The sequence below is a fragment of the Giraffa tippelskirchi genome, chromosome 4, assembly GCF_054371585.1.
Source record: "Giraffa tippelskirchi isolate mGirTip1 chromosome 4, T2T-mGirTip1v1.2.pri, whole genome shotgun sequence".
Taxonomy (NCBI): Eukaryota; Metazoa; Chordata; class Mammalia; order Artiodactyla; family Giraffidae; genus Giraffa; species Giraffa tippelskirchi.
In genome coordinates this window covers 104,081,610-104,104,323 of record NC_137278.1, presented here as the reverse complement: position 1 = coordinate 104,104,323, position 22,714 = coordinate 104,081,610, and the positions used below count along the sequence as shown (strand labels likewise).

The 22,714-nt window shown below is 35.5% G+C and overlaps 1 protein-coding gene across 2 annotated transcripts in view; it reads left to right on the top strand.

Annotated features, from left to right (window-relative positions):
* The window catches only part of ZFC3H1 (zinc finger C3H1-type containing), a 54,150-nt gene extending 32,699 nt beyond the window's left edge, over positions 1–21,451 (top strand). For both annotated transcript variants that reach the window (XM_081593139.1, XM_081593138.1), the window contains exons 20-35: positions 803–922; positions 2,053–2,236; positions 3,532–3,718; positions 4,997–5,185; positions 5,826–6,063; positions 8,999–9,104; positions 9,186–9,384; positions 9,924–10,018; positions 15,853–15,963; positions 16,225–16,329; positions 16,446–16,611; positions 17,717–17,817; positions 19,438–19,539; positions 20,081–20,120; positions 20,380–20,442; positions 20,572–21,451. In XM_081593139.1, coding sequence (XP_081449265.1) covers positions 803–922; positions 2,053–2,236; positions 3,532–3,718; positions 4,997–5,185; positions 5,826–6,063; positions 8,999–9,104; positions 9,186–9,384; positions 9,924–10,018; positions 15,853–15,963; positions 16,225–16,329; positions 16,446–16,611; positions 17,717–17,817; positions 19,438–19,539; positions 20,081–20,120; positions 20,380–20,442; positions 20,572–20,709 — 2,144 coding nt within the window. In that variant the 3' untranslated portion in view covers positions 20,710–21,451. The remainder of the gene's footprint in view (positions 1–802; positions 923–2,052; positions 2,237–3,531; positions 3,719–4,996; positions 5,186–5,825; positions 6,064–8,998; positions 9,105–9,185; positions 9,385–9,923; positions 10,019–15,852; positions 15,964–16,224; positions 16,330–16,445; positions 16,612–17,716; positions 17,818–19,437; positions 19,540–20,080; positions 20,121–20,379; positions 20,443–20,571) is intronic.
* The last annotated feature ends 1,263 nt before the right edge of the window (positions 21,452–22,714 follow it).

Below are 22,714 nucleotides of genomic sequence, written 5' to 3'. Positions count from 1 at the left end.
GGCTGACTTTATTTTTGGGGGCTCCAAAATCACTGCAGATGGTGATTGCAGCAATGAAATTAAAAGATGCTTGCTCCTTGGAAGGAAAGTTACGACCAATCTAGACAGCATATTGAAAAGCAGAGACATTACTTTGTTAACAAAAGGTCCGCTAGTCAAGGCTATGGTTTTTCCAGTGGTCATGTATGGATGTGAGAGTTGGACTGTAAAGAAAGCTGAGCGCCGAAGAATTGATGCTTTTGAGCTGTGGTGTTGGAGAAGACTTGAGAGTCCCTTGGACCGCAAAGAGATTCAACCGGTCCATCCTAGAGGAGATCAGTCCTTGGTGTTCATTGGTAGGACTGATGTTGAAGCTGAAACTCCAATACTTCGGCCACCTGATGCGAAGAGCTGGCTCATTTGAAAGGACTCTGTTGCTAGGGAAGATTGAGGGCAGGAGGAGAAGGGGACGACAGAGGATGCATCGGATTGCATCATCGACTCAATGGACATGGGTTTGGGTGGACTCAGGGATTTGGTGATGGACAGGGAGGCCTGGTGTGCTGCGATTCATCGGGTCGCAAAGAGTCGGATACAACTGAGCAACTGAACTGAACTGAACTGATGTATATATATCTTTCTCTCACACAAAGATCCTTATAGTTTATGAGAACAAATTTTTGGCATTATATAAAAAATATATTTATCATTTCTGAGTAACATGATAGAATAAATTTAGCTCTTTTTGAGCACTGTTTAGTTATCTTTCAGAACTGTAAAAGACTAGTTCTGTTAACTAACAGTCTTCTCTTATCTACTTTAGCACCTCCATTCACAACCTACAAAGACAAAAGAAAGTGGAAGCCAAAGTTTTGGAGAAAACCTATTTCAGAGAACAATTTCAGTAGTGATGAGGAACAGTCTACAGGACCAATTAAGTATGGTAAGAAGTAATTTAAGATCCAGAATCATTAAATTGTGTCATTTCTTTGTCTAACATTTTGCTAATCTTTTGATATAATCTGTGGATGCACGCTCAATTATTCAGTTGTGTCTGGCTCTTTGCGACCCCATGGACTATAGCTTGTGAAGCTCTTCTGTCCATGGAATTCTGCAGGCAAGAATCCTGGAGTGGGATGCCATTTCCTCCTCCAGGGGATCTTTCTGACCCAGGAATCGAACCTGTGTTTCCTGCATCTCCTGCATTGGCAGGCGGGTTCTTTACCACTAGCTCCACCTGGGAAACCCCTTGGTATAATCTACTAGCCTTTTAAAATTTTTCAGTTTTAAAAAGCAGTGATGCTGCTTGCTGTTTAAGGCAATTAGTTCTTCCTTATGCAAGACTACCCCTTATATTGCAGGAATGTTTTTCCATGACCTATGTTCAGTAAATGCAAGGATCACCCTTTGGTAAATGTGAAGGCTTTAAATATTGCTAAACCTATTTGAGTGGGGAGACTGCTCCCATTTGAGAACTACTGCCTGGCCTATGTCCTTCTTGAGAACAGGCATTCTGTTTTATTTAGTCTTTGAGTCTGTGTTTTCTGACATACAGTAGGCTCACAGAATGAATTAATTAAATGAGTGAACAAAGTAATGTATGAATGAGTACTTTACTATCAATTACATCTTACATTACAATCTCAGGTTTTCATAATTATTTCCTATTTATGGATTAGAAGATGTACTCTCATGTACTTACTTACATTAACACTTTTTCTCTAATTGAAATGTAGTGGAATATATCATCTTCATAAATTATAACTTTCTCTTAAAACTTACTGAATGTGAATTATCAGTTGGTATCATTTACCCTTAGAGTAGGGAGGTCATACTTCTGGTTTGCCTAGCATAGTCCTACTTTATACCTGTTGTCCTGGTGTCATTTTTACAATAACACCCCTTTTTACTCTTAGAAGTGTCCTGATTTGGACAATAAACTGTATGACTGGTCTGGTTTAAAGCTATAAGCTTTTGATTTTTATTGGTAAGATTATTTGAGAGATGAGGCTAGTTTTTTTCCTTAGGTCTGTGGATTAGAGAAATTGTGAGGCTAACTACTTTTCCTTATAGCCTTCCAGCCAGAGAACCGAATAAATGTTCCAGCTCTGGATACAGTTGTTACTCCGGATGATGTCAGATACTTTACAAATGAGACTGATGACATTGCTAATTTAGAAGCAAGTGTGCTTGAAAATCCTTCTCATGTACAACTTTGGCTCAAGCTTGCATACAAGTACTTGAACCAAAATGAGGGGTAGGTCTCCTTCTAATGTTTGTGTAAGCTGTTGCACATTTATGTTTTTATGTTTGAGGTTTATTTCATCTCTGGTAATCAGGTTTCCCTCCTAGTATCAATGGAGCCTTTGTTTTTTGACAAAGCGAAAAGTACTTAATTGTTCAAAAGCTGTTAGAAAAAATTTAAGATTACATCTTGAGTTATGTGCATGGCTCAGTGTATGGGTAATAATTTAGCTACAATCTTTAACTTAAGTATGCTACTTCAAAGTAGTATCAGTTAAAACAGTAAATTCTGAGTGGTCAAAGAATTAATCATTGCATTTTTTAATGTCAGGCAGTCATGGTCTCTTGATAAAATTTTAATAAAGTCACAGCATAACAGGTTAAATTTTATGTTAATTTTCATTTAGAGATTTAAAGATTGTCTAAGAACCTCTAAATTCTGGTGGACTGACTTTTCTGTGTTAGTGTTACATTATGTATATTCACATAAGATAAATATTAATTTATCTCAAAAATGACAACTCCTATTACATAATTATGTTTTCTGACTCCTACTGATAGGATTGCAGAAATAATCTTTTATGACCAGGAGTAATATTTATTGCTATAATTTTGGAATTATGTTTTTTTTTTAAAGGCTGCTTTATCTAAAAACTTGGTATAAAAACTTTTTTAAGGTAACACTACAAAATGCTAGTACATCACACATACCTGAATATGGTGCTTTTTAACTTGCTTTGTGTGTCATTTTCATGTTAATGGGATAAGTTGAAGTGTTTTTTTTTCGGACTCATTTACTGAATGAAGGCCCTAAAACTGTACAGTATTTTATGAATAGGATCATGAGAGACAATTTTCTTCTCCAAGAGACAGCAAGCGCTTGACTTTTGAAAAGAACTATTATGTTGAAAGCCTTGATGATTTTGTGCCGGAAGTAGCTGGCCTTGAGAACTGTTTAACTTTTCCCATTCCCAGACCACTGTAAATCATGAGATAATGCTGAATATGGACACAAAGCACATTTGAAGTTGATGATCTAGTGGTTTTACACCACCATATTTTTATCTGGTAAATGCACATTGAACATGCACTTAAAAAGGAATTGTTGGGTTTATGGGAAAATTAGGACATTTTTTGGACAAATGTGATGTGAAATTTTAATCTACTTCTCTTTATCAAAGGTGATTCTAGCTTCTTGGTAGGTTCTAAAAGAAAATGGAATTTAAAAGTTGACTTATTAGACTAGACTGATTTTAAAAAGTATTTTCAAGCATTAAAATGCTCCTGCTTTTTCTTTCAAATATGTAGGCTGTGTTCAGAGTCCTTGGATTCTGCTTTAAATGTTCTGGCTCGAGCTTTGGAAAACAATAAAGACAATCCAGAAATTTGGTGTCATTATCTCAGATTGTTCTCAAAAAGAGGAACCAAGGAGGAGGTGCAGGAAATGTGTGAAACAGCTGTTGAATATGCTCCTGATTATCAAAGTTTTTGGACTGTGAGTAGAAACAATAAAGTTGTGTGTGTGTGTGCATTATTGAATAATTCTTCAGGCCATCTTAAATACTGATGTGTAGCTTCATAGATTATATGTTTTGTCTGCATACAGATGTAATAATAAGCTTACTTTCACTGTCCAGTAACCTTAAAACCACTTCTCTGGGTCTAGATTAATTTAAACTAAAAAAGAAGACAGTATTTAGTGAGGAGGTGTTTTGTTGTTGTTGACTTTATTGGTAATGAAAAAACATAAACATTTTAAAGCATTGCACACTTACCTATTCATAAGCAATTTTATTTTGGGCAAATTAAGTGAATTTTTGGTAAGTACCTGAAAATAATTAAAAAAACCTTTCTATGCTTATGTAACATTTTCATGAAGGCCAGAAAACATTTTGGTATTTTTATTATGTTCTCATTACTTATGAAAATAATCTGTAAATCATACTAATATTGAACCTTACCAAATTAAAAAGATTTGGTGAAAAAATTTTTCCTCACTCTCTGTGAAAATGGGATGTTGCCTACCTATGCTTAAAATTATAATTAATCCACTTCTAAGTATTCATTGATATGTTAAGTTTTACTAGCTGAACTCAGGAATTATTAGATTCAGATAAACTTTCATATAAACCTACTGCTGTCAGATCTATCATTTACTTGCTAACTGAAATTCAGAACAGATAAATTTGGATAACATGATATCCCTTAATGAATGAACATGCCACTTTCTTATTCTCCTAACTCACTGAATAGATTTAGACAGTGAAAAATGCTTGATTTTTAACCTGAAGCTTTATATCAAAATTAATGCTGTTGATTAACTCAAGTTATAGTGTGTAATGTTTTTCCTGAAGTTGTTTGGTCTTTAAAGGACTTCTTAATTCTTGCAGTTATTTTGTCACATATTTCTTATATGAATGTTATTCTCAAAATTTTTATACAGTCACACACCTGAGCAGTGCAAATTGTATGTGGTCATAAACACATGAGCTTTTGAAGATCCATTGTGGTCTTGCTGCCATTTATCTGTTGATTCAATCAAAGGTGAAATGGCTTCAATGATGATTCTAACAGTATATCTCTGTTGTTTTAGTTGTCATCTGATTCCACTTTCCAACTTAGTACTGAAAGATGGGTTTATACGTATTTGTAACTATCCTTTTTGCAGAAATTTAATTTTTAATATATGACAATTTCTTAGTGAAATGTGAAAAATTTGTAGTATTAGATTATTCTTGTGAAGCAGGAGTAATCATGAAATCCCTTTGGACAGTTTCTGCACCTGGAAAGCACCTTTGAAGAAAAAGATTATGTATGTGAGAGAATGGTGGAGTTTCTCATGGGAGCAGCCAAGAGGGAAACATCAGATACTCTGTCCTTTCAACTTTTAGAGGCTCTTTTGTTTAGAGTTCAGCTGCACATATTTACTGGAAGATGCCAAAGTGCACTTGCAATTTTACAGGTAAGCATTTATTATAGCATTTAATGACATTCTGTAGAGAATTTTTTAAAGGTTTAAAACAGTAGAGCTAGCATTGCTTAATGATAAGGCTTTAGATTTGAATCTTTGCCACTTTCTAGTAAGTTGTGTGAATTTGGGCAAGTTTATGACTGTTTCCTCCTTTGCCTATTTAGTAGGGATAAAATCTTTAGAACACTCTTTAGAATGTTTATGAGGTTTAAATGAAAATAATACTTGTTGAGTACCCACCAGAATAAACTTCAATATTCTGGGGATTCACACCATTAAGGGGATTGGTCCATAGTGAAAATTTTCTGTATGGGTGTGATGGGGGTTTTTGTTTGTCATTTTTATTCTTACTAGATTTTCAATATTAATACACTTTAAATATACAAATAAATTTAACCTTTTCATTAATTATGTCATAAACCTTAGTATAGTGAAAATTATGTTAATCTGTTACTGATCTCTCCAAAGAGTTTTTTCACTTAAAAAATTGGTGACTATCAGAAGTTGGACTTAGCTGTTAAAGAATCATGCCAAAGAAATAAAACACTTCTAATCTTCTTTGCCTTTACAGTTGAATCTTATTAGGAATATTTTTAAAAACACCTTCAGATTATTTTTCCATTTTACCTAGAATGCATTGAAATTGGCTAATGATGGAATAGTAGCTGAATACCTTAAAACAAGCGATCGATGTTTGGCATGGCTAGCCTACATACATCTTATTGAATTCAACGTTCTCCCTTCAAAATTTTATGATCCATCTAATGCCAATCCTTCAAGAATTGTTAACATAGAACCATTTGTAATGCCATGGCAAGCAGTTCAAGATGTAAAGACTAATCCTGACATGTTGTTAGCAGTATTTGAAGGTAAGTATAAGCGTTTATAAATTATTTAGAACATCAGCTTATTGCTTATTATGATTCTTCATAATAAAGTGAAGCAGATCTATGTGTTGCAAATTGTAGTTTCATTTATTTTTTAAAAGATTTATTTCTGTTTGTTTTTGGCTGTGGGGGGTCTTTGTTGCTGCATGCAGGCTGTTCTCTGCAGTGAGTGGGGCTGTTCTTTCTTGAGGTGTCTGGACACAGTAGTTGTGGCTCATGGGCTTAGTTGCTCCTGCTACATGTGGGATCTTCCTGAACCAGGGATCAAACTGGTGTCCCTTGCATTGCAAGGCAGATTCTTAACCACTGGACCACCAGGGAAGCCCCTGTAGTTTTGTTATATAAATGCTTTAAAGATGAAATCAGATAAGGTGGGCACTGTCATGTGTGAAAACCAGGAACCGTACTACATTACATAGGTTTTCTGATTACGGCAAAGGGTTTCAGCTAAGCATGTAAATAATACAGCATGTTTACATAGGTTTAATGAGTTGATTGAGTCACAGAACCAGGTAAAGTTTATAAAGCAGTCTATCAATGTGAAAGTTATAAGATAATACCTTATTTTTTCAAGTAGTTAGTATTTTCTCCCTCAATCAGTTCAGTTTGATTCCTCTCTGTACTAGCCAAGGTATCTGCTTTGAAATAATAAGATATAAAGCCTGTTCCCTTCTAATAAAAAGTATATAGCCTAGTTAGAAGATAAAATCTATACATACAACATCAATAAACATATGAGAAGTATAACTGTCTTAGCATATAGTCTAAATTCTGTGCTTAGAGAAGAGACTGGGATCTGTGATTTAGAGAATTATATGGTACAGGCCATAAACCTAAAGGGAAGAGGTTATTGCAGGTTGGCATGATCAAGTATGTCTTTGTAGAACACTTAGGACTTGGAGCTGCACTTTGAAGCTTGATTATGATGTGACTGACATAGTGAACCTGATTCTCAAAGCTGGGACTCTTTATTTCTGTTTCTCAAGGGCCTGTAATGTCTGGCAGCATACTGAGTGCTTTAGTTCATTGACTAAACTAGGGAAGAAAAATGTAAAAGAAGGACATTCCTATTAGGGGAAGTAAGTAAACAAAATGCAACAAGTAGATAAGAATTGGTGCAATGTATTTAAAGGGAAATTAGAAGAAGGAAGAGTCCTTATCAAAATGAGTTGTGATGTTTAGTTGCTAAGTCCTGTCTGACTCTTGCAGTCCCATGGACATCAGCCTGCCAAGGTCCCTCTGTCCATGGTATTTCCCAGGCAAGAATACTGGAGTGGCTTGCCATTTCCTTTTCCAATCAAAGGGAGACTTTTGTGATAAAGAATAGTAGGAATTAAACTAGATAAGTGGAATGATATTAGATTTTCAAGAACTTTGTGTGGTAGGTTTGATGTGATAGGTTTCTTTAAGAAAGAAAGAATGTGCTGGAGAGAATCATTTCTCTCCAAAGGTAGGATAACCAACCAGAAGCCAACGACCATAACTGAGACATTAAAGAAAGTAACCTGGGAAAGAGTATTTATTGGAGATATCTAAGAGACAGATTAAATATCAGGGAAGATGAGAAAAAATAGTCAAAGATGATTTCAGGGTTTTGAGACCAGGAAAAGGAAAGTATGCTAATAGAAAACTGGTAAATTGGAAAGACTGCTAGTAAGAGTGTGAATGATAATTGATCACCCAAGTGGAAATGCTTGTTGACAGAAGGAGACAAAGAAGTGTACCTTAAATGGACAGTTATGGCGAGAAATGGAGTTGAAAGTTATCAACATAGAAATTATTGTATTACATAATACAATAGTATTTTGCAATTTTTAATGTGCTCCCACAATAAGTTATTCAATAGTTAAAGCTATGAGATACTTTCTTCAAGGAAATGGAGATTTAAAAATGTAGCAGTAAGGGGTAAAAGAGAGAATTAAGTCACTGAATGAGACCAAGAGAAAATACAAATAATCTCTTGGAAGCAGAAGCAAGCAGAAATTAAGAAGAATAACATTATCAAATGCTAATTAAAGATAGATTTGTTTATAGATAGGGTACTTAAAAGCTGACTTCACAAGTGCTATTTCACAGTGGCTTTCAGTTAGCAAATCTGAGAAGTTTAGCTTGGCAAATCTGCTAAGTTTAACTTAGCAAATCTGAGAAGTCATATCATTGTTGGGCAAGAAGGAAATAGTGACAGTGGTGCAAAGTGAAACAATAGAGGACTATTCTCTAAGAAGCAGATCAAGTAAAGGGAAAAGTGTTCTGAAAGAGTAAAGAAGAATTGTATAAATCTTAATTATGCTGAATTGGTTCATAGTGCTTTACAGGTCTACTGTATCCTTCTATTTGCCTTTATATTCATTCTATTAATTTTTGAGAGTTTGATATTGAAGCTCCTACTAAAAATCTTAATCTATTTAAAAAATTGTAATGTATAGAACTGTATGTAACTCTGTTCTGTATTTTCCAATTGTCCTGTAAGTGTGTTATCATATTTTCATAATTAAAAAAAATAAAAACAGTTAAAAAAAACAGAGAAAGTGTTAACCATGACAGAAAACTGGGAAAAAAAAAAAATGAAGTTTAGGGGGATATATTTAAATGACTGTAGATTAGCAGAGCAAGACCTCTTGAAGCAGGTGAGAGAAAGATGAAAAGGTAATTCATTCTTTAATTTTCTTGGTATAATTTTTGAGGAATCTAGTATAAATGCAAAGATATATATGTAGATGCAAGAGCTCATAATGGATGTTTTATTCTTAACAGGAAAGTGAGGATAAGAGATCAGTTTTAGGAGTTTGGAGATAATCTGAAATATCTCCTTTAGGTGAAAGCCAGGAGCTTAATAAAGGTGAATAAGACATGGTCAAACAAAAGAAGAAAAATTCATTTTGTATTTGATTCATGTTTTTGTGATGTTTTTGGGTAGATGCGGTGAAAGCTTGCACAGATGAGAGCCTTACTGTTGAGGAAAGAGTAGAGACCTGTGTCCCACTTTACACAAACATGATTGTTCTGCACCAGCTTCTTGAGAGGTAAAACTTAGTTGACAAGCAGTTAACCTCGTATTAAAAATCAGTTTTTCATGTGTTAAGATGTGTGTTTTTCTTGTGAAGGTATGAGGCTGCAGTGGAACTTTGTAAATGTTTATTGGAGTCATGTCCCATGAACTGCCAGTTGTTGGAGTCCCTTGCTGCTTTATATTTGAAAACGAATCAGCATGACAAAGCCAGGGCACTGTGGCTTACTGCATTTGAAAAAAATCCTCAGAATGCAGAGGTTTTTTATCATACATGCAAATTCTTCATCTTACAGGTAAAAAAAAAAAGAAATTTTTTGTTTTTCATAATTCTTAAATATGATTTTTTTGTTTCACATTCATTCGTCCTTTAAGATGTTTCAGGCATCAGTCTCTCCAGGATGTCTGCCCTTTGCAACTGTGTTAGGTATTCCTTCTCTTTCTGCCACAATATCCCATCCATAGTTCAGCCATTGTATCACATTGTAAATTTGCTTATGGCTACTTTATATACTATACTAAGAACTCCTAGAGGGAAGGGAACTCCCCTACTCCTCACCTAGCACAGAGCCAAACATGTAATAGAGCTTAATGGCTAATTGGTGAAATTGGTGAATGAAATTTGCTTGTGGTATATTGGATGTTAAGCTGTTTGTTGGTTAGTTCAGTTTGGAGATCAAAATACAAAAGTCATCTCTACCTCCATCTACTCAAAAAACCTAATCTACTTATTATTTTGGGGGTAATGTTGATGGTGGGACTTTTCCTCGCTTGAAAGATTTTAAGTAGACATTGTAAGCCTAATGTATATCTCTCCTCCCTCTTTTAAAAATAGAATCGAGGAGATAATCTTCTTCCATTTTTGCGGAAGTTTATTGCATCCTTCTTTAAACCTGGGTTTGAGAAGTATAGTAACTTGGATCTGTTTCGGTAAGTTTGTAGAAGACTGAGAAATGGTGTAGCTTGGTGGAAAGACTGCCAGTTTTTTGGTGGATTGATTATATTTTAGACTTGATTTTTTTTTTTTTTAAGATACTTGAATACCCTCTTACAGATCTGTTACAAGAGCAGTAAAATTTAGTAAAAATGGACACAAAATGTAAAATGCTTTATACTCTATATTAAGAACACTTATAAAGGAAGTTTTGTATTAACACTATGGTGATCCATTCTGCTTTTAAATATTGTCATTGTTAACTTTAGCACTTAATACTATATCAACAAACTATCCTGAGATAATCTCAGTGATTTATGGAAAAATAAATTTCAAATTATTGGATTGGTGACTTAAAGTGAATCTAAATAATATGCCTTTTTGAAAAAAAAATTCTGAAGAGAACTACTTTAATTTCTGAAGGGTTGTTGAGTCAGAACCTTTAGCGAATTTTCTTTTCAACCATCACTCTCTCAGTAGCTTATCGAGAATTCTGTATTTACTGCCTTTATTTGCTTCCCTGTGAGTTCTTGTTCTAACAACAATAAGAGGCCACAGCACATCATGTGTGGGTTTTTTGGAGGCATTTAAAAAGTTCCCTTTTATTCTTCCTCCTCATCTCTCGGTAGGGATCAGCAGACTTTTTTCCTTAAGGGCCAGATAGTAAATATTTTAGATTTGCAAGCCATATGGCCTGTCGCTACTAGTCAACCTTGCTTTTATAACAGGAAAGCAGCCATAGACAGTATATAAATGAATGGGCATGGCTATGTTCCAGTAAAAGTTTATTTATGAAAATGGATGTAGTTTGCTGATCCTAAGTAAAATAGCATTGAAAGGAAAATATTTATCATGATACAACTTTATTATTTTACGTTAGGAAGAGCTGAGAGAAGGAAGGTCTAAGCTGAATATCTCCTAAAAAGTATTCTTATAGAAAATAGTGAGCAAAGGTAAAATCTTGGATTTATATGTGCAAGTCTAATGCTTGCATGCAGTTTTCTTTTTTTAGGTACCCCCTACACACTCAGTATCGTTTCAGTTTTTCAGTTCAGCTGCTCAGTTGTGTCTGACTCTTCGCGACCCCATGAACTGCAGCACGCCAGGCCTCTCTGTCCATCACCAACTCCCTGAGTCCACTCAAACCCATGTCCATTGAGTCGGTGATGCCATCCAACCATCTTATCTTCTGTCGTCCCCTTCTCCTCCTGCCCTCAATCTTTCCCAGCATCAGGGTCTTTTCCAGTGAGTCAGCTCTTCGCATCAGGTGGCCAAAGTATTGTAGTTTCAGCTTCAACATCAGTCTTACCAATGAACACCCAGGACTGATCTCCTTTAGGATGGACTGGTTGGATCTCCTTGCAGTCCAAGGGACTCTCAAGAGTCTTCTCAAACACCAAAGTTCAAAAGCACCAATTCTTCGGTGCTCAGCTTTCTTCACCGTCCAACTCTCACATCCATACATGACCACTGGAAAAACCATAGCCTTGACTAGACGGACCTTTGTTAACAAAGTAATGTCTCTACTTTTTAATGTGCTGTCTAGGTTGGTCATAACTTTCCTTCCAAGGAGAAAGCGTCTTTTAATTTCATGGCTGCAATCACCATCAGCAGTGATTTTGGAGCCCAAAAAAATAAAGTCAGCCACTGTTTCCCCATCTATTTCCCATGAAGTGATGGGACTGGATGCCATGATCTTAGTTTTCTGAATGTTGAGCTTTAAGCCAACTTTTTCACTCTCCTCTCACTTTCATCAAGAGGCTTTTTAGTTCTTCTTCACTTCCTGCCACAAGTGTGGTGTCACCTGCATATCTGAGGTTATTGATATTTCTCCCGGCAATCTTGATTCCAGCTTGTGCTTCCTCGGTCCAGCATTTCTCATGATGTACTCTGCATAGAAGTTAAATAAGCAGGGTGACAACATACAGCCATGACGTACTCCTTTTCCTATTTGGAACCAGTCTGTTGTTCCATGTCCAGTTCTGACTGTTGCTTCCTAACCTGCATACAGATTTCTTAGGAGGCAGGTCAGGTGGTCTGGTATTCCCATCTCTTCAAGAATTTTCCACAGTTTATTGTGATCTACACAGTCTCAATATCGTAATGTTATATAAAAATATATTTTCAAAAATAACTCACATTTTGTTAAGTCAGTGGTTTATCTGCTGTAGATTTTTAAATTTGGCAAAGTTTGGGGTCACGATTCTTTACCAGATTTGAGTCTTTTCTTCTGTCCTCTGATGGTTGCCAGCTTATTGACATCGTGATTTTAGTACTCTTCCTAAAAGTCTTTCTGCTTTGCTACACCTAGACTAACATCTTACAATTAATTACAAAAGAATAATTTGAAATGCAAGTTAAAGAGAAAAATTAAACTATTCTATGAGAAATTTAGAGATTGTTTGGCTTCCCCATGCTGACTTTTTCTCTATTTAAATTAGCTTGCTTTAACATCTCAGAGCACAGGTTAAATTCAAGGCTGAACAAGACTTTTTAAAACTTGACAATTCTGATTTTCCTTTTGGCATGAAGGTTATTTTAGCTTTGAAGAAAATGCTGCCAGTTTGTGCCATGGTCAAAAATCTTGAGATCTTCTTGATGTCAGCTTAATAAAACAGAAATTTATTCTGGGTCAATAAAAATTTGAAAGTGGGCTACCTCCAGATAATCTTCTCATTGTTTACTTAGTTATTTTGCTTAATTTGTTACTGTAAAGGCATAATTCACAGTTCACCAAGAATTATAAGGAAAAATATCCTGTGCTTAGTTTATGTAGACAATTTGAAGTCCTTCTTTACAGAATGCATTTCTGTTAACTGAGGAAATCGTTTTTGAGTCAAATATTAAGAGAATGGCAGTAAGTTAGAGAGTGTTCAGTATTGCCATACTTACTAGTATTGATAGAAAAAATTTTCCTGGGCACACCACTCGGTATGTGGGAACTTAGTCCCTGCCCCAGGGATTGAACCGATGCTCTCTGCATTGGAAGCTCAGAGTCTTAACCACTGGACCACCAGGGTAGTCCCTGATACAAATATTTTTAATTTATAAAAGAGCCAAAGCTCATTAATAGTTGTCAGTGCTCAATTTAATAGGTTCAAAATATTTTTATTTCATGAGTAGAAATTGTAAAGTACTCAGAATTGGACTCTCATTTCTCTTTCTATGTAACATTTAGTATAAATTTTATACTGTAGAATTTTGTGTGTCAAATTTAGTATAAAAGCAGAGCTAGAAGGAGTAATTTTCATGTGTTTCAAATCAATTTGAAGATTAGTAGATAACCATAAAAATTAACTTGAATGAAACATTCACCTTACTGAAGTTAGTAGGGATAATCTTCCATAAATGAGATTGAAGTTATCTCCTCTTACTTACCTCAGTTTTTAATTGAGGAAAGCTGATACTCTTAGAAACTACCGCACAATTGCACTCATCTCACACACTAGTAAAGTAATGCTCAAAATTCTCCAAGCCAGGCTTCAGCAATACGTGAACCGTGAACTTCCAAATGTTCAAGCTGGTTTCAGAAAAGGCAGAGGAACCAGAGATCAAATTGCCAATATCCACTGGATCATCGAAAAAGCAAGAGAGTTCCAGAAAAACATCTATTTCTGCTTTATTGACTATGCCAAAGCCTTTGACTGTGTGGATCACAATAAACTGTGGAAAATTCTGAAAGAGATGGGAATACCAGACCATCTGACCTGTCTCTTGAGAAACCTGTATGCAGGTCAGGAAGCAACAGTTCGAATTGGACATGGAACAACAGACTGGTTCCAAATAGGAAAAGGAGTACGTCAAGGCTGTATATTGTCACCCTGCTTATTTAACGTCTATGCAGAGTACATCATGAGAAACGCTGGGCTGGAAGAAACACAAGCTGGAATCAAGATTGCCAGGAGAAATATCAATAACCTCAGATATGCAGATGACACCACCCTTATGGCAGAAAGTGAAGAAGAACTAAAGAGCCTCTTGATGAAAGTGAAAGAGGAGAGTGAAAAAGTTGGCTTAAAGCTCAACGTTCAGAAAACTAAGATCATGGCATCTGATCCCATCACTTCATGGGAAATAGATGGGGAAACAGTGGAAACAGTGTCAGACTTTATTTTTTTGGGCTCCAAAATCACTGCTGATGGTGATTGCAGCCATGAAATTAAAAGACACTTACTCCTTGGAAGGAAAGTTATGGCCAACCTAGATAGCATATTTAAAAGCAGAGACATTACTTTGCCAACAAAAGTCCGTCTAGTCAAGGCTATGGTTTTTCCAGTGGTCATGTATGGATGTGAGAGTTGGACGATGAAGAAAGCTGAGCACCGCAGAATTGATGCTTTTGAACTGTGGTGTTGGAGAACACTCTTGAAAATCCCTTGGACAGCAAGGAGATCCAATCAATCCATCCTAAAGGAGATCAGTCCTGGGTGTTCATTGGAAGGACTGATGTTGAAGCTGAAACTCCAATACTTTAGCCACCTCATGCGAAGAGTTGACTCATTGGAAAAGACCCTAATGCTGGGTAGGATTGGGGGCAGGAGGAGAAAGGTACGACAGAGGATGAGATGGTTGGATGGCATCATTGACTCGATGGACATGGGTTTGGGTAAACTCTGGGAGTTGGTGATGGACAGGGAGGACTGGCGTGCTGTGATTCATGGGGTCGCAAAGAGTCGCACACGACTGAGTGACTGAACTGAACTAATACTCTTAGAAGTTAGGTGATTAGCTTATGGTGATACAGCTAGTAATGGCCAAGCTGGGATGATAACTTCTAGATTTACTATTTCTTCCCTGTCTTATTGCTCCCCACTCAATCTTCCCCACCACAGACCCCATACAACCTAATACATTAAAATGTAGTCCCTTGGAATAATTTTTTAAATCCAGTTGGTTGTCCTTGTTGAAATCAGTGTAGTTTCTTTAAAAACATTGTTCCTGAAGATGCTGGTAGTGTTATACACACAGATTCAAATATATTGGGGGAAACCTGAATTAGCAAAGTCAAAAATATAGTTTTTAGTATCCTTTAGTATTATGGCTTTTTAAGAGCAGACTTTACTTTGCAGTATTTCTCAGTCTTATTGATCATAGACCTCTTTTTGACAAGTGCCTTATGGGCCAATATGTTATAGAATATACTTTGATATGTCTAAAGTTAAGTATAGCTGTATTTGTCTGTATGTATGTTATATGTGAGGGAGAAACAGTTTTCAGATATCAAGTTTTGTAACTCAGTGAGTGTTTTCTTTACAAGAATGTACAGATTTTGTGGGAAAATTGTAGATACTTGGTAGTCTCATTTGTTCTCTGTTTTTAATTAGATTTCATTAGATGATTATGGTGGTTTGTTTAATTTGAGCTAAAAAATTTTAAAAATTTGTTTTAGAAGAGTTATTTAAGTAGGTGGTGGTGGTGGTGGTGGTTTAGTCGCTGAGTCGTGTCCGACTCTTACGACCCCATGGACTGTAGCCCACCAGACTCCTCTGTCCATGGGATTTCCCAGGCAAGAATACTAGAGCGGGTTGCCATTTCCTTCTCCAGAGAGCTTCTTCCTGACCCAGGAATTGAACTTGGATCTCCTGCATTGCAAGGAGATTCTTTACTGAGTGAGCTACAAGGGAATCCCATTTAAGTAGGTAGAAGGTAATAAATATATGATGCTAGGGATGTGACCAAAATGATATGGTATACACACCAAAATAAAGTCTCATTACCTTATAAAAATATTTCAAGGAAATTTTAGTTGAAACTGAGAACTTTTTTTAAAGTATTAATAACCTATATGTACATAGGCATAATTTTAATGAGTATGATATTTTTCCCTCAGGTATCTCCTGAATATCCCAGGACCTCTTGACATTCCAGCCTGTTTATGTAAAGGGAATTTTGATGATGAAATGTTTAACCACCAAGTTCCTTATTTGTGGCTGATATACTGGTGAGACATCTACTGTGGAGAGAAATGTTGCATACTAGGCTTGCATTTGTTATTTACTACTGAATTACACTATATTAAAATTAACCTATTGTTAAAGTCATTGAAGCAGAATTGAAGGGATGCTAAGGTTTATTCATTATTAAAGAAGATCAAAAGAAGGATTCCATTGTAATAATATCTGTAGTGTTTATACTTTGTCATTCCTTTATCTGATTGAATTGAGTTGTAGACATACAATGTTTTCCTTCATTTTTTAAACAGCCTTTGTCATCCTCTTCAATCAAGTATTAAAGAGACAGTGGAGGCATATGAGGCAGCATTAGGGGTGGCCATGAGATCTGATATAGTGCAGAAGATTTGGATGGAGTAAGTTTAGTTCCTCTTAATAAGAATGGGATTTGAAATAAGGGAAATTGGTTGGGTTTCTTGTTAGAGAATTACTAGCTTAATTATTCTAAATTATAATATTTTTCTTTTGGCAGTTATCTTGTCTTTGCCAATAATAGAGCTGCTGGATCCAGAAACAAAGTCCAAGAATTCAAATTTTTTACTGATTTAGTGAATAGATGTTTGGTTACAGTCCCTGCCCGATACCCTATTCCTTTTAGCAGTGCTGATTACTGGTCCAACTATGAATTTCATAATAGGGTAAGAGCTTAAAACTTTTTTTCTTTAGATATTTGTACAAAAGAAGGGAACTTAAATGATAGCAAAATTCCTGTTTAATATCAGGAGAGCTTTTCTTAGGACCACTTTGCTAGCATTTACTATTATTCTTGACCTTGTTTTCTATTTGTCTCTTCAAAGTCTCAAAACAGAGCCCTTTAAAGTTCAGTTAAGATAAATGTGCATATTAATTATGTTCTACTTAAGCAAATTTAACACTGAAGCACAAGTGAAGCGATATTAAGATGTAATACATATTAAAGAAGAGAGATCAAAAGAAGTAATAATATCAGTAATGTTTTTCGTGAGTAATTGGAAATTTTACTGAATGAAAAATTCCATAACTTTAAAATAAATAATAATGTCCTTACATGTTGTAGCTGCCCTTTTTATCAGTATTTTGTCAAGCAAATATAGGCATGCATACATGAGACATAAGAAAGCTGAAATCAGATGACATTTGGAATTTTAAAAATAGAGTCTGAGTATTGGTATATTTTTATAGGCAGTGAAGCAAAGTGTTCTTTTAAAATTGTTTTATTTTCAGAGACCCCTATCATTCAGTGCAATGTAAGCTAAAAGCTCCCACCTAAAGCTCAGTGTAGACTAAAACATCTCTGTGTTTTATTTATTTTTTTGGTGGGTTGGTTTTGTTGCTAATCAGGGTAACCAATTACTATGCTTTGTACTTCTGTACCATTCTTTATCCCAGGATCTCAAACCACTTTATGGACATTAAGTCATTTTTATACACGGGCATTCCATGAGCAAGGTGCGGCAGGTATTATTAGCCCTATGACTTGCCCAGCTATACAGCAAGTAAAAGTGGACTCAGGAATAAAAACCCGGACTCCTGGTTTCTTGTCAGTGTTCTCAGTCCATGGCTGTCATCACTAGATCATATTTCCTAATTCATACTTGGAAAGTCACTAATATAATTAATGATAGGAACTATAACTCACAGCATCATACATTATTATAATTTATACATTCATGTCTTAAAGACTATTTTAGTTTTCTCATTAAAACACATAGGTAATTGGATTTCACATTTTGTTGCCTTCCTTTCCCCCCTCAACCTTTACAGGTTATTTTCTTTTACTTGAGCTGTGTTCCGAAGACCCAGCATTCCAAAATGTTGGAACGGTTTTGCTCAATTATGCCAACTAATTCTGGACTGGCACTGAGGTAAGGAAAAATAAAATTCCCAGTTCAGTTGTATCAGCTCTTCATATAACATGATTCTTGAGAACTTCCTAAGAATAGTCTGTTCTTTCACTATTTCCTCATTCCACTTTAATTTCAGAGCTGTTAAGCAATATGTAGTTATTCACGTAAAAGTGATTGTAAAAATCTGGTCAGTTCAGAAAACTGCAGATTATAAGGAGACAAGTGTGAAGGAGAAAAGCAGCCATCCATATACATTTTAGTTACTATGACTTCATTTAGGTCAGTCATTCTCAAATATTAGCATGCATCAGAATCTCCTGGGATACTCATTTAAAATGCAGTTTCCTGAGTTAGAGCCCTCTAATGACATTGGAGAAACACTCATCCAGGAATTTCTTACATTCAGTTAGATTTTTTTTTTTTGAGCATTTGTTTGTAGTTTTTCAGCTCTGATAGAATAAAATCCATTTTAACCGTGAAGAATTGTGCTTTTTGATTCAGAAAGGTACCCTGCGTACCACTGCTCTGGCCTCTGTTTGTGCCCTCATTTCCACTGCATTAGTTGTGTCTTACACTTCTAAGCTTGTTTTACGAATCATAAGGTGCCTAAGGACTTCTCAGGTGGCTCAGTGGTAAGGAATCTGTCTGCCGATGCAGGAGACTCTGGAGAAGCGGGTTCTGTCCCTGGGTTGGGAAGATCCCCTGGAGGAGGAAATGGCAACTCACTCCAGTATTCTTGCCTGGAAAATCCCGCAGATAGAGGAGCCTGGCAGGGGTGCAGTCCACAGGGTCACAAAGAGTTGGGCACGACTTAGCGACTGAACACTCACTCACACAAGGTGCCTAAAGTAGTTATCAAATATTCCTTTATGTTTACATTCCACTTAGCATGTATGTGGGAAAATGGTATAAGAGACAAAAAAATTCAAAAGCCTAAGACTATGACAAAAATAACAAAATAACACTGCAGTGTTTTGTAATAAAAATCTTCAGTAAGCATGCTAATCTACCAAAGTTAATTACAGAAATTTGTATTATAAATCATCATTTTTGGTAAAACGTGAAATAGAAAATGTAGTGGTATTTGACTAGTTTCTGTAATGGTGGGTATTTTGGAATATAGGTAGTTTAATTGTTGGTTTTGTTGGTAAAGCTCCACTTTTGATCATTCTTATTTCCTTATAGTCATTCCTGTTTTTTTTTTCCAGAATAGAGAACTTAATAATTAGTCAGTGTACTTATTACATTTTAGCTCAAGAAAATTAAGTATACCCTGTTTAGTAAAGAAAGAAAAATATCAAGAAATCGTATTAATATATCAATTCATTATTTTAGAAGACTTGGGCCTTAAAGGAGGGGCATATGGAGTGTTAATTTGAAGAGGTGCTTTGGTATCCTGTAGGAATATGTATTAGTTTGTTGAAGATGGTATGGACCTTGACTGGACCTTTTGCTGGTTTGCATGTTTCTTTCCCAGGGTAATTTTAATAAGAGGCTTTCTACAAATACTTGCTGAATAGCCTTGATGGAATTAATGGATCAAAAATTATAACTAATCAAACATTCTGCTCATAGAGCACATTTGAGGTTCCTCATACTTGCATTGCTTTTGTTCATTTCCCTGAATGTATTTTACAGACTACTTCAACATGAATGGGAAGAAAGCAATGTTCAGATTCTGAAACTTCAAGCCAAGATGTTTACATATAATATCCCAACATGCCTGGCCACCTGGAAAATGTAATGCAACAATCTTGTACATGTTCTTATAGAAATTGCTTTTATTTATAAGGTTTGCTCCAGACAGGTAAATCTGAAATGACATCTGTTTCTGCACCCAGAGAGATCTCTAATTTAAATTAATTTTCCTTGAAGGAGAACATGTGGATAACAATACTGTTATCAAACAGATCTGTTATACACATTTTAAGAGTGTCTCTTTTGAAATGCAGGGTTTTCCCCCTGTTACAATCTGATGTCTTCTTTCTTTTATAGCTGTTAGTGCTAAGTATTTGTTTTTTACTAGCAATTATGAGTATTTTTCATGAACCTTAATTTATGTTCAGAACACTGGTCTGCTTTGTTATTGTAAAGTTGATAAAAATTGTTGAATTTTTCTTTTCACTATAGGTTACCCTCCTTGGAAGTTTAGCCTGTTACTTTCAGGAAGTTTTGTTCTCAGATTCCCACAGTCAGTATTCTACGAGTGGTAGTATTTCATTTTGTTCAAATATATATAATTTTTTTTTTCCTTTTTCTATATCCCTTTTTTTTTTCTTAGAGCCATTGCTGCTGAGATTGTTCTAAAGGGACAAAGAGAGGTAAGCCATGATTATCAGATGGGTTGCTTTTTTTTTTTAAGTAGTTACTCTTCCCTTTTTGTTGACTTCTCAACTTTAAAGGACTAAAGTATAGAGGTTAATATCCTAAGAACTCTACATGTTTGGAAACTCCAAAACCCAATATAACCATTTTGTCTTGAATGTTATTATATTATGAAGTACCATTCAGATGGTTAGGATTATGAAGGGGCTTTTCACCACATTTCCTGATGCAATTGTATATATATCTATCTTATAGGTCCACCGTTTATATCAGAGAGCCTTACAGAAGTTACCTCTTTGTGCATCACTGTGGAAAGATGTAATGCTTTTTATCTTTTATTTCATCTTGAAGTTTTCCTATAAATTTTCTGCATGTGCCATATCCATTGATGTGGTAATGCTCAAAATCTAGCTAAGTCTTACTTCTATGCTTCCCTGTCTTTTACAGCAACTCTTGTTTGAAGCTTCAGAAGGAGGTAAAACTGATAACCTGAGAAAACTAGTTTCCAAGTGCCAAGAGATTGGAGTCAGCCTAAATGAGCTCTTAAATTTAAACAGTTACAAAACAGAAAGCAAGAATCACTGAACACTGGGTGCAGTCAGTTCTAAGTCCTTATAATAATTGCCAAAATTTTTTGAATGATCCTTCAAGATTAGGCTGATCCCTGGCTAAGGTCTGTGTAAGGCAGACAAGCATTACTGATCATATCAAATCCCCTACAATATCCTGTCCTCAAAACCGGAAGCAATGAACATGACCCTCTTCGGTTGGATAAATGAACTTCCTGTTTGGCCTGCTTCTAGGCCCTGCCAGATTCTCATAACATCATGTACGTAAGTATAGTTCCTCAAAGTGACTGACATTTATTTTCATTTTGCTTTGTTTTTGTTTTTATTTTTTACTTTTCCCCCTTCCTTTATGTTGTGCTATTCCTGATTCACTTGACACTCTCTGATGCCTGAGAGATTCTTGTTTGGGATTTAATTTCCAGGGCTGTGTTTACAGTAAAAAGCTGGCAGTCCCTTTTAGTTTTTCCTCTTTAAACCTTTTGAGATTCTTCATTTCAGGATTTAAAACTTAAGCAGTCCATCTTAAGGAAAGTGTAACTGCCATGGCCACAAGTCTGCTAGTTGCACTTGAATGCTCTAACAGGGTTGTTTATTGCCCTTTCTACGTCCTGGACTCCTTGCCGAGACTGTTTAACTTGAAGATTAAAGAAACTATTGCAAATGCCAGTGCATCAGAACCTAAGAGTGGTCAAATATTATGTGCAATTTTTTTGTAAAGAAATTTTAATTTATAATAAAGTTTAACAGTTTAAAGAACAGTTAATATTTGAACTGCTTTGTATGGCAATACTACTTTGTAGTATTAAAATTGTTTATAAAATATTTTTAATATAAGTTAACTTTTTGAAAAATGTTGCTGTCTTTATTCACTTTTCACATTCTGGTGGGAAAGGGTTGAAGTAGGAGATACGGATATTCACCGTGACTTTATCAGTACTTTCTTATCCTGAGCATGCTTTCCCATAAAGACATTCCAGTGTCTTTTCAAATTCATGAGAAGGGTGGGTCCTTTTCTGTTTTGAGGACAGTGAACATACTGGCTTGCACTGCTGTTACATTCCTTGTTCTTAAGCCCATAGTATTTAGAAAGTTTTCCCAACTATAGTGTGAATGAATTACTTAATGACTGCTATCTTATGTTGAATATCAATATGATTCCATGCAAAGGAGACTTTTTGTTTTGTTATCGGTCTATAGTGGATTTTTGAAAAATTGTTAATGACACACACACTGCCACAAATGTGGTCTTACAGCTACAAGTGCAATCTAATTATTGAAGGCAGAGCAGCAGCCCCATGAAATACTAGGGAAATTTATACATCTGTACATTTTTATAATGCTTAGCTAAAGCCATGTTTGAGGCTCTACTAATGTGCAGATTTCACTAGTAAGTGCTGTTTGGTGAGGTCAGGAACAGAAGCCATTTGGCCAGTATGTTTCATTAAACCAAAAAGAGGCTATATAGTTTTCATCTAAAAATAAAAAAACTTGAGTGGAAGATAGTATCTCTGACAGGTGTTCCTCCAATGTATGCACTTAACTGTTTAACCTTGAAAGTTTTTCCTGCTCTGATTATTTGAAAAGCACTGTTAGGTGCTTGGAAAAATATTGGTTTGTTCCCGCATAGTGTAATATTTTTGGTATTAATTGAATATCTCAATAGTTTTTAGAGACCGTGCTTTTGTTGCATTAACAACATTAACAATTCCATCGGCAATGACTTTTACCTCTTTTTTTTTTTTTCTTAAAAAAGAATACTTGGCATTGGTGTGTCCAACTGTAACATCCAGCCATGCAGACTGTACATTGTACCAACTCCAGAGGTCCCAGTTCACATGTTCACAGTCATGCAGGCTGTGACTTAGCATGAGGTCTTAGCATATGTTAAGCAGCTGTTTAATTGTTGATCAGTTGTCATATGGCTACTTAAAATCATGAAGCTATTTTATAGAAATTATACTACCTTAAAGATAATACCACGTTTTTTCCCTACCGTTTTATAAACTCACTTTAACCTTCCC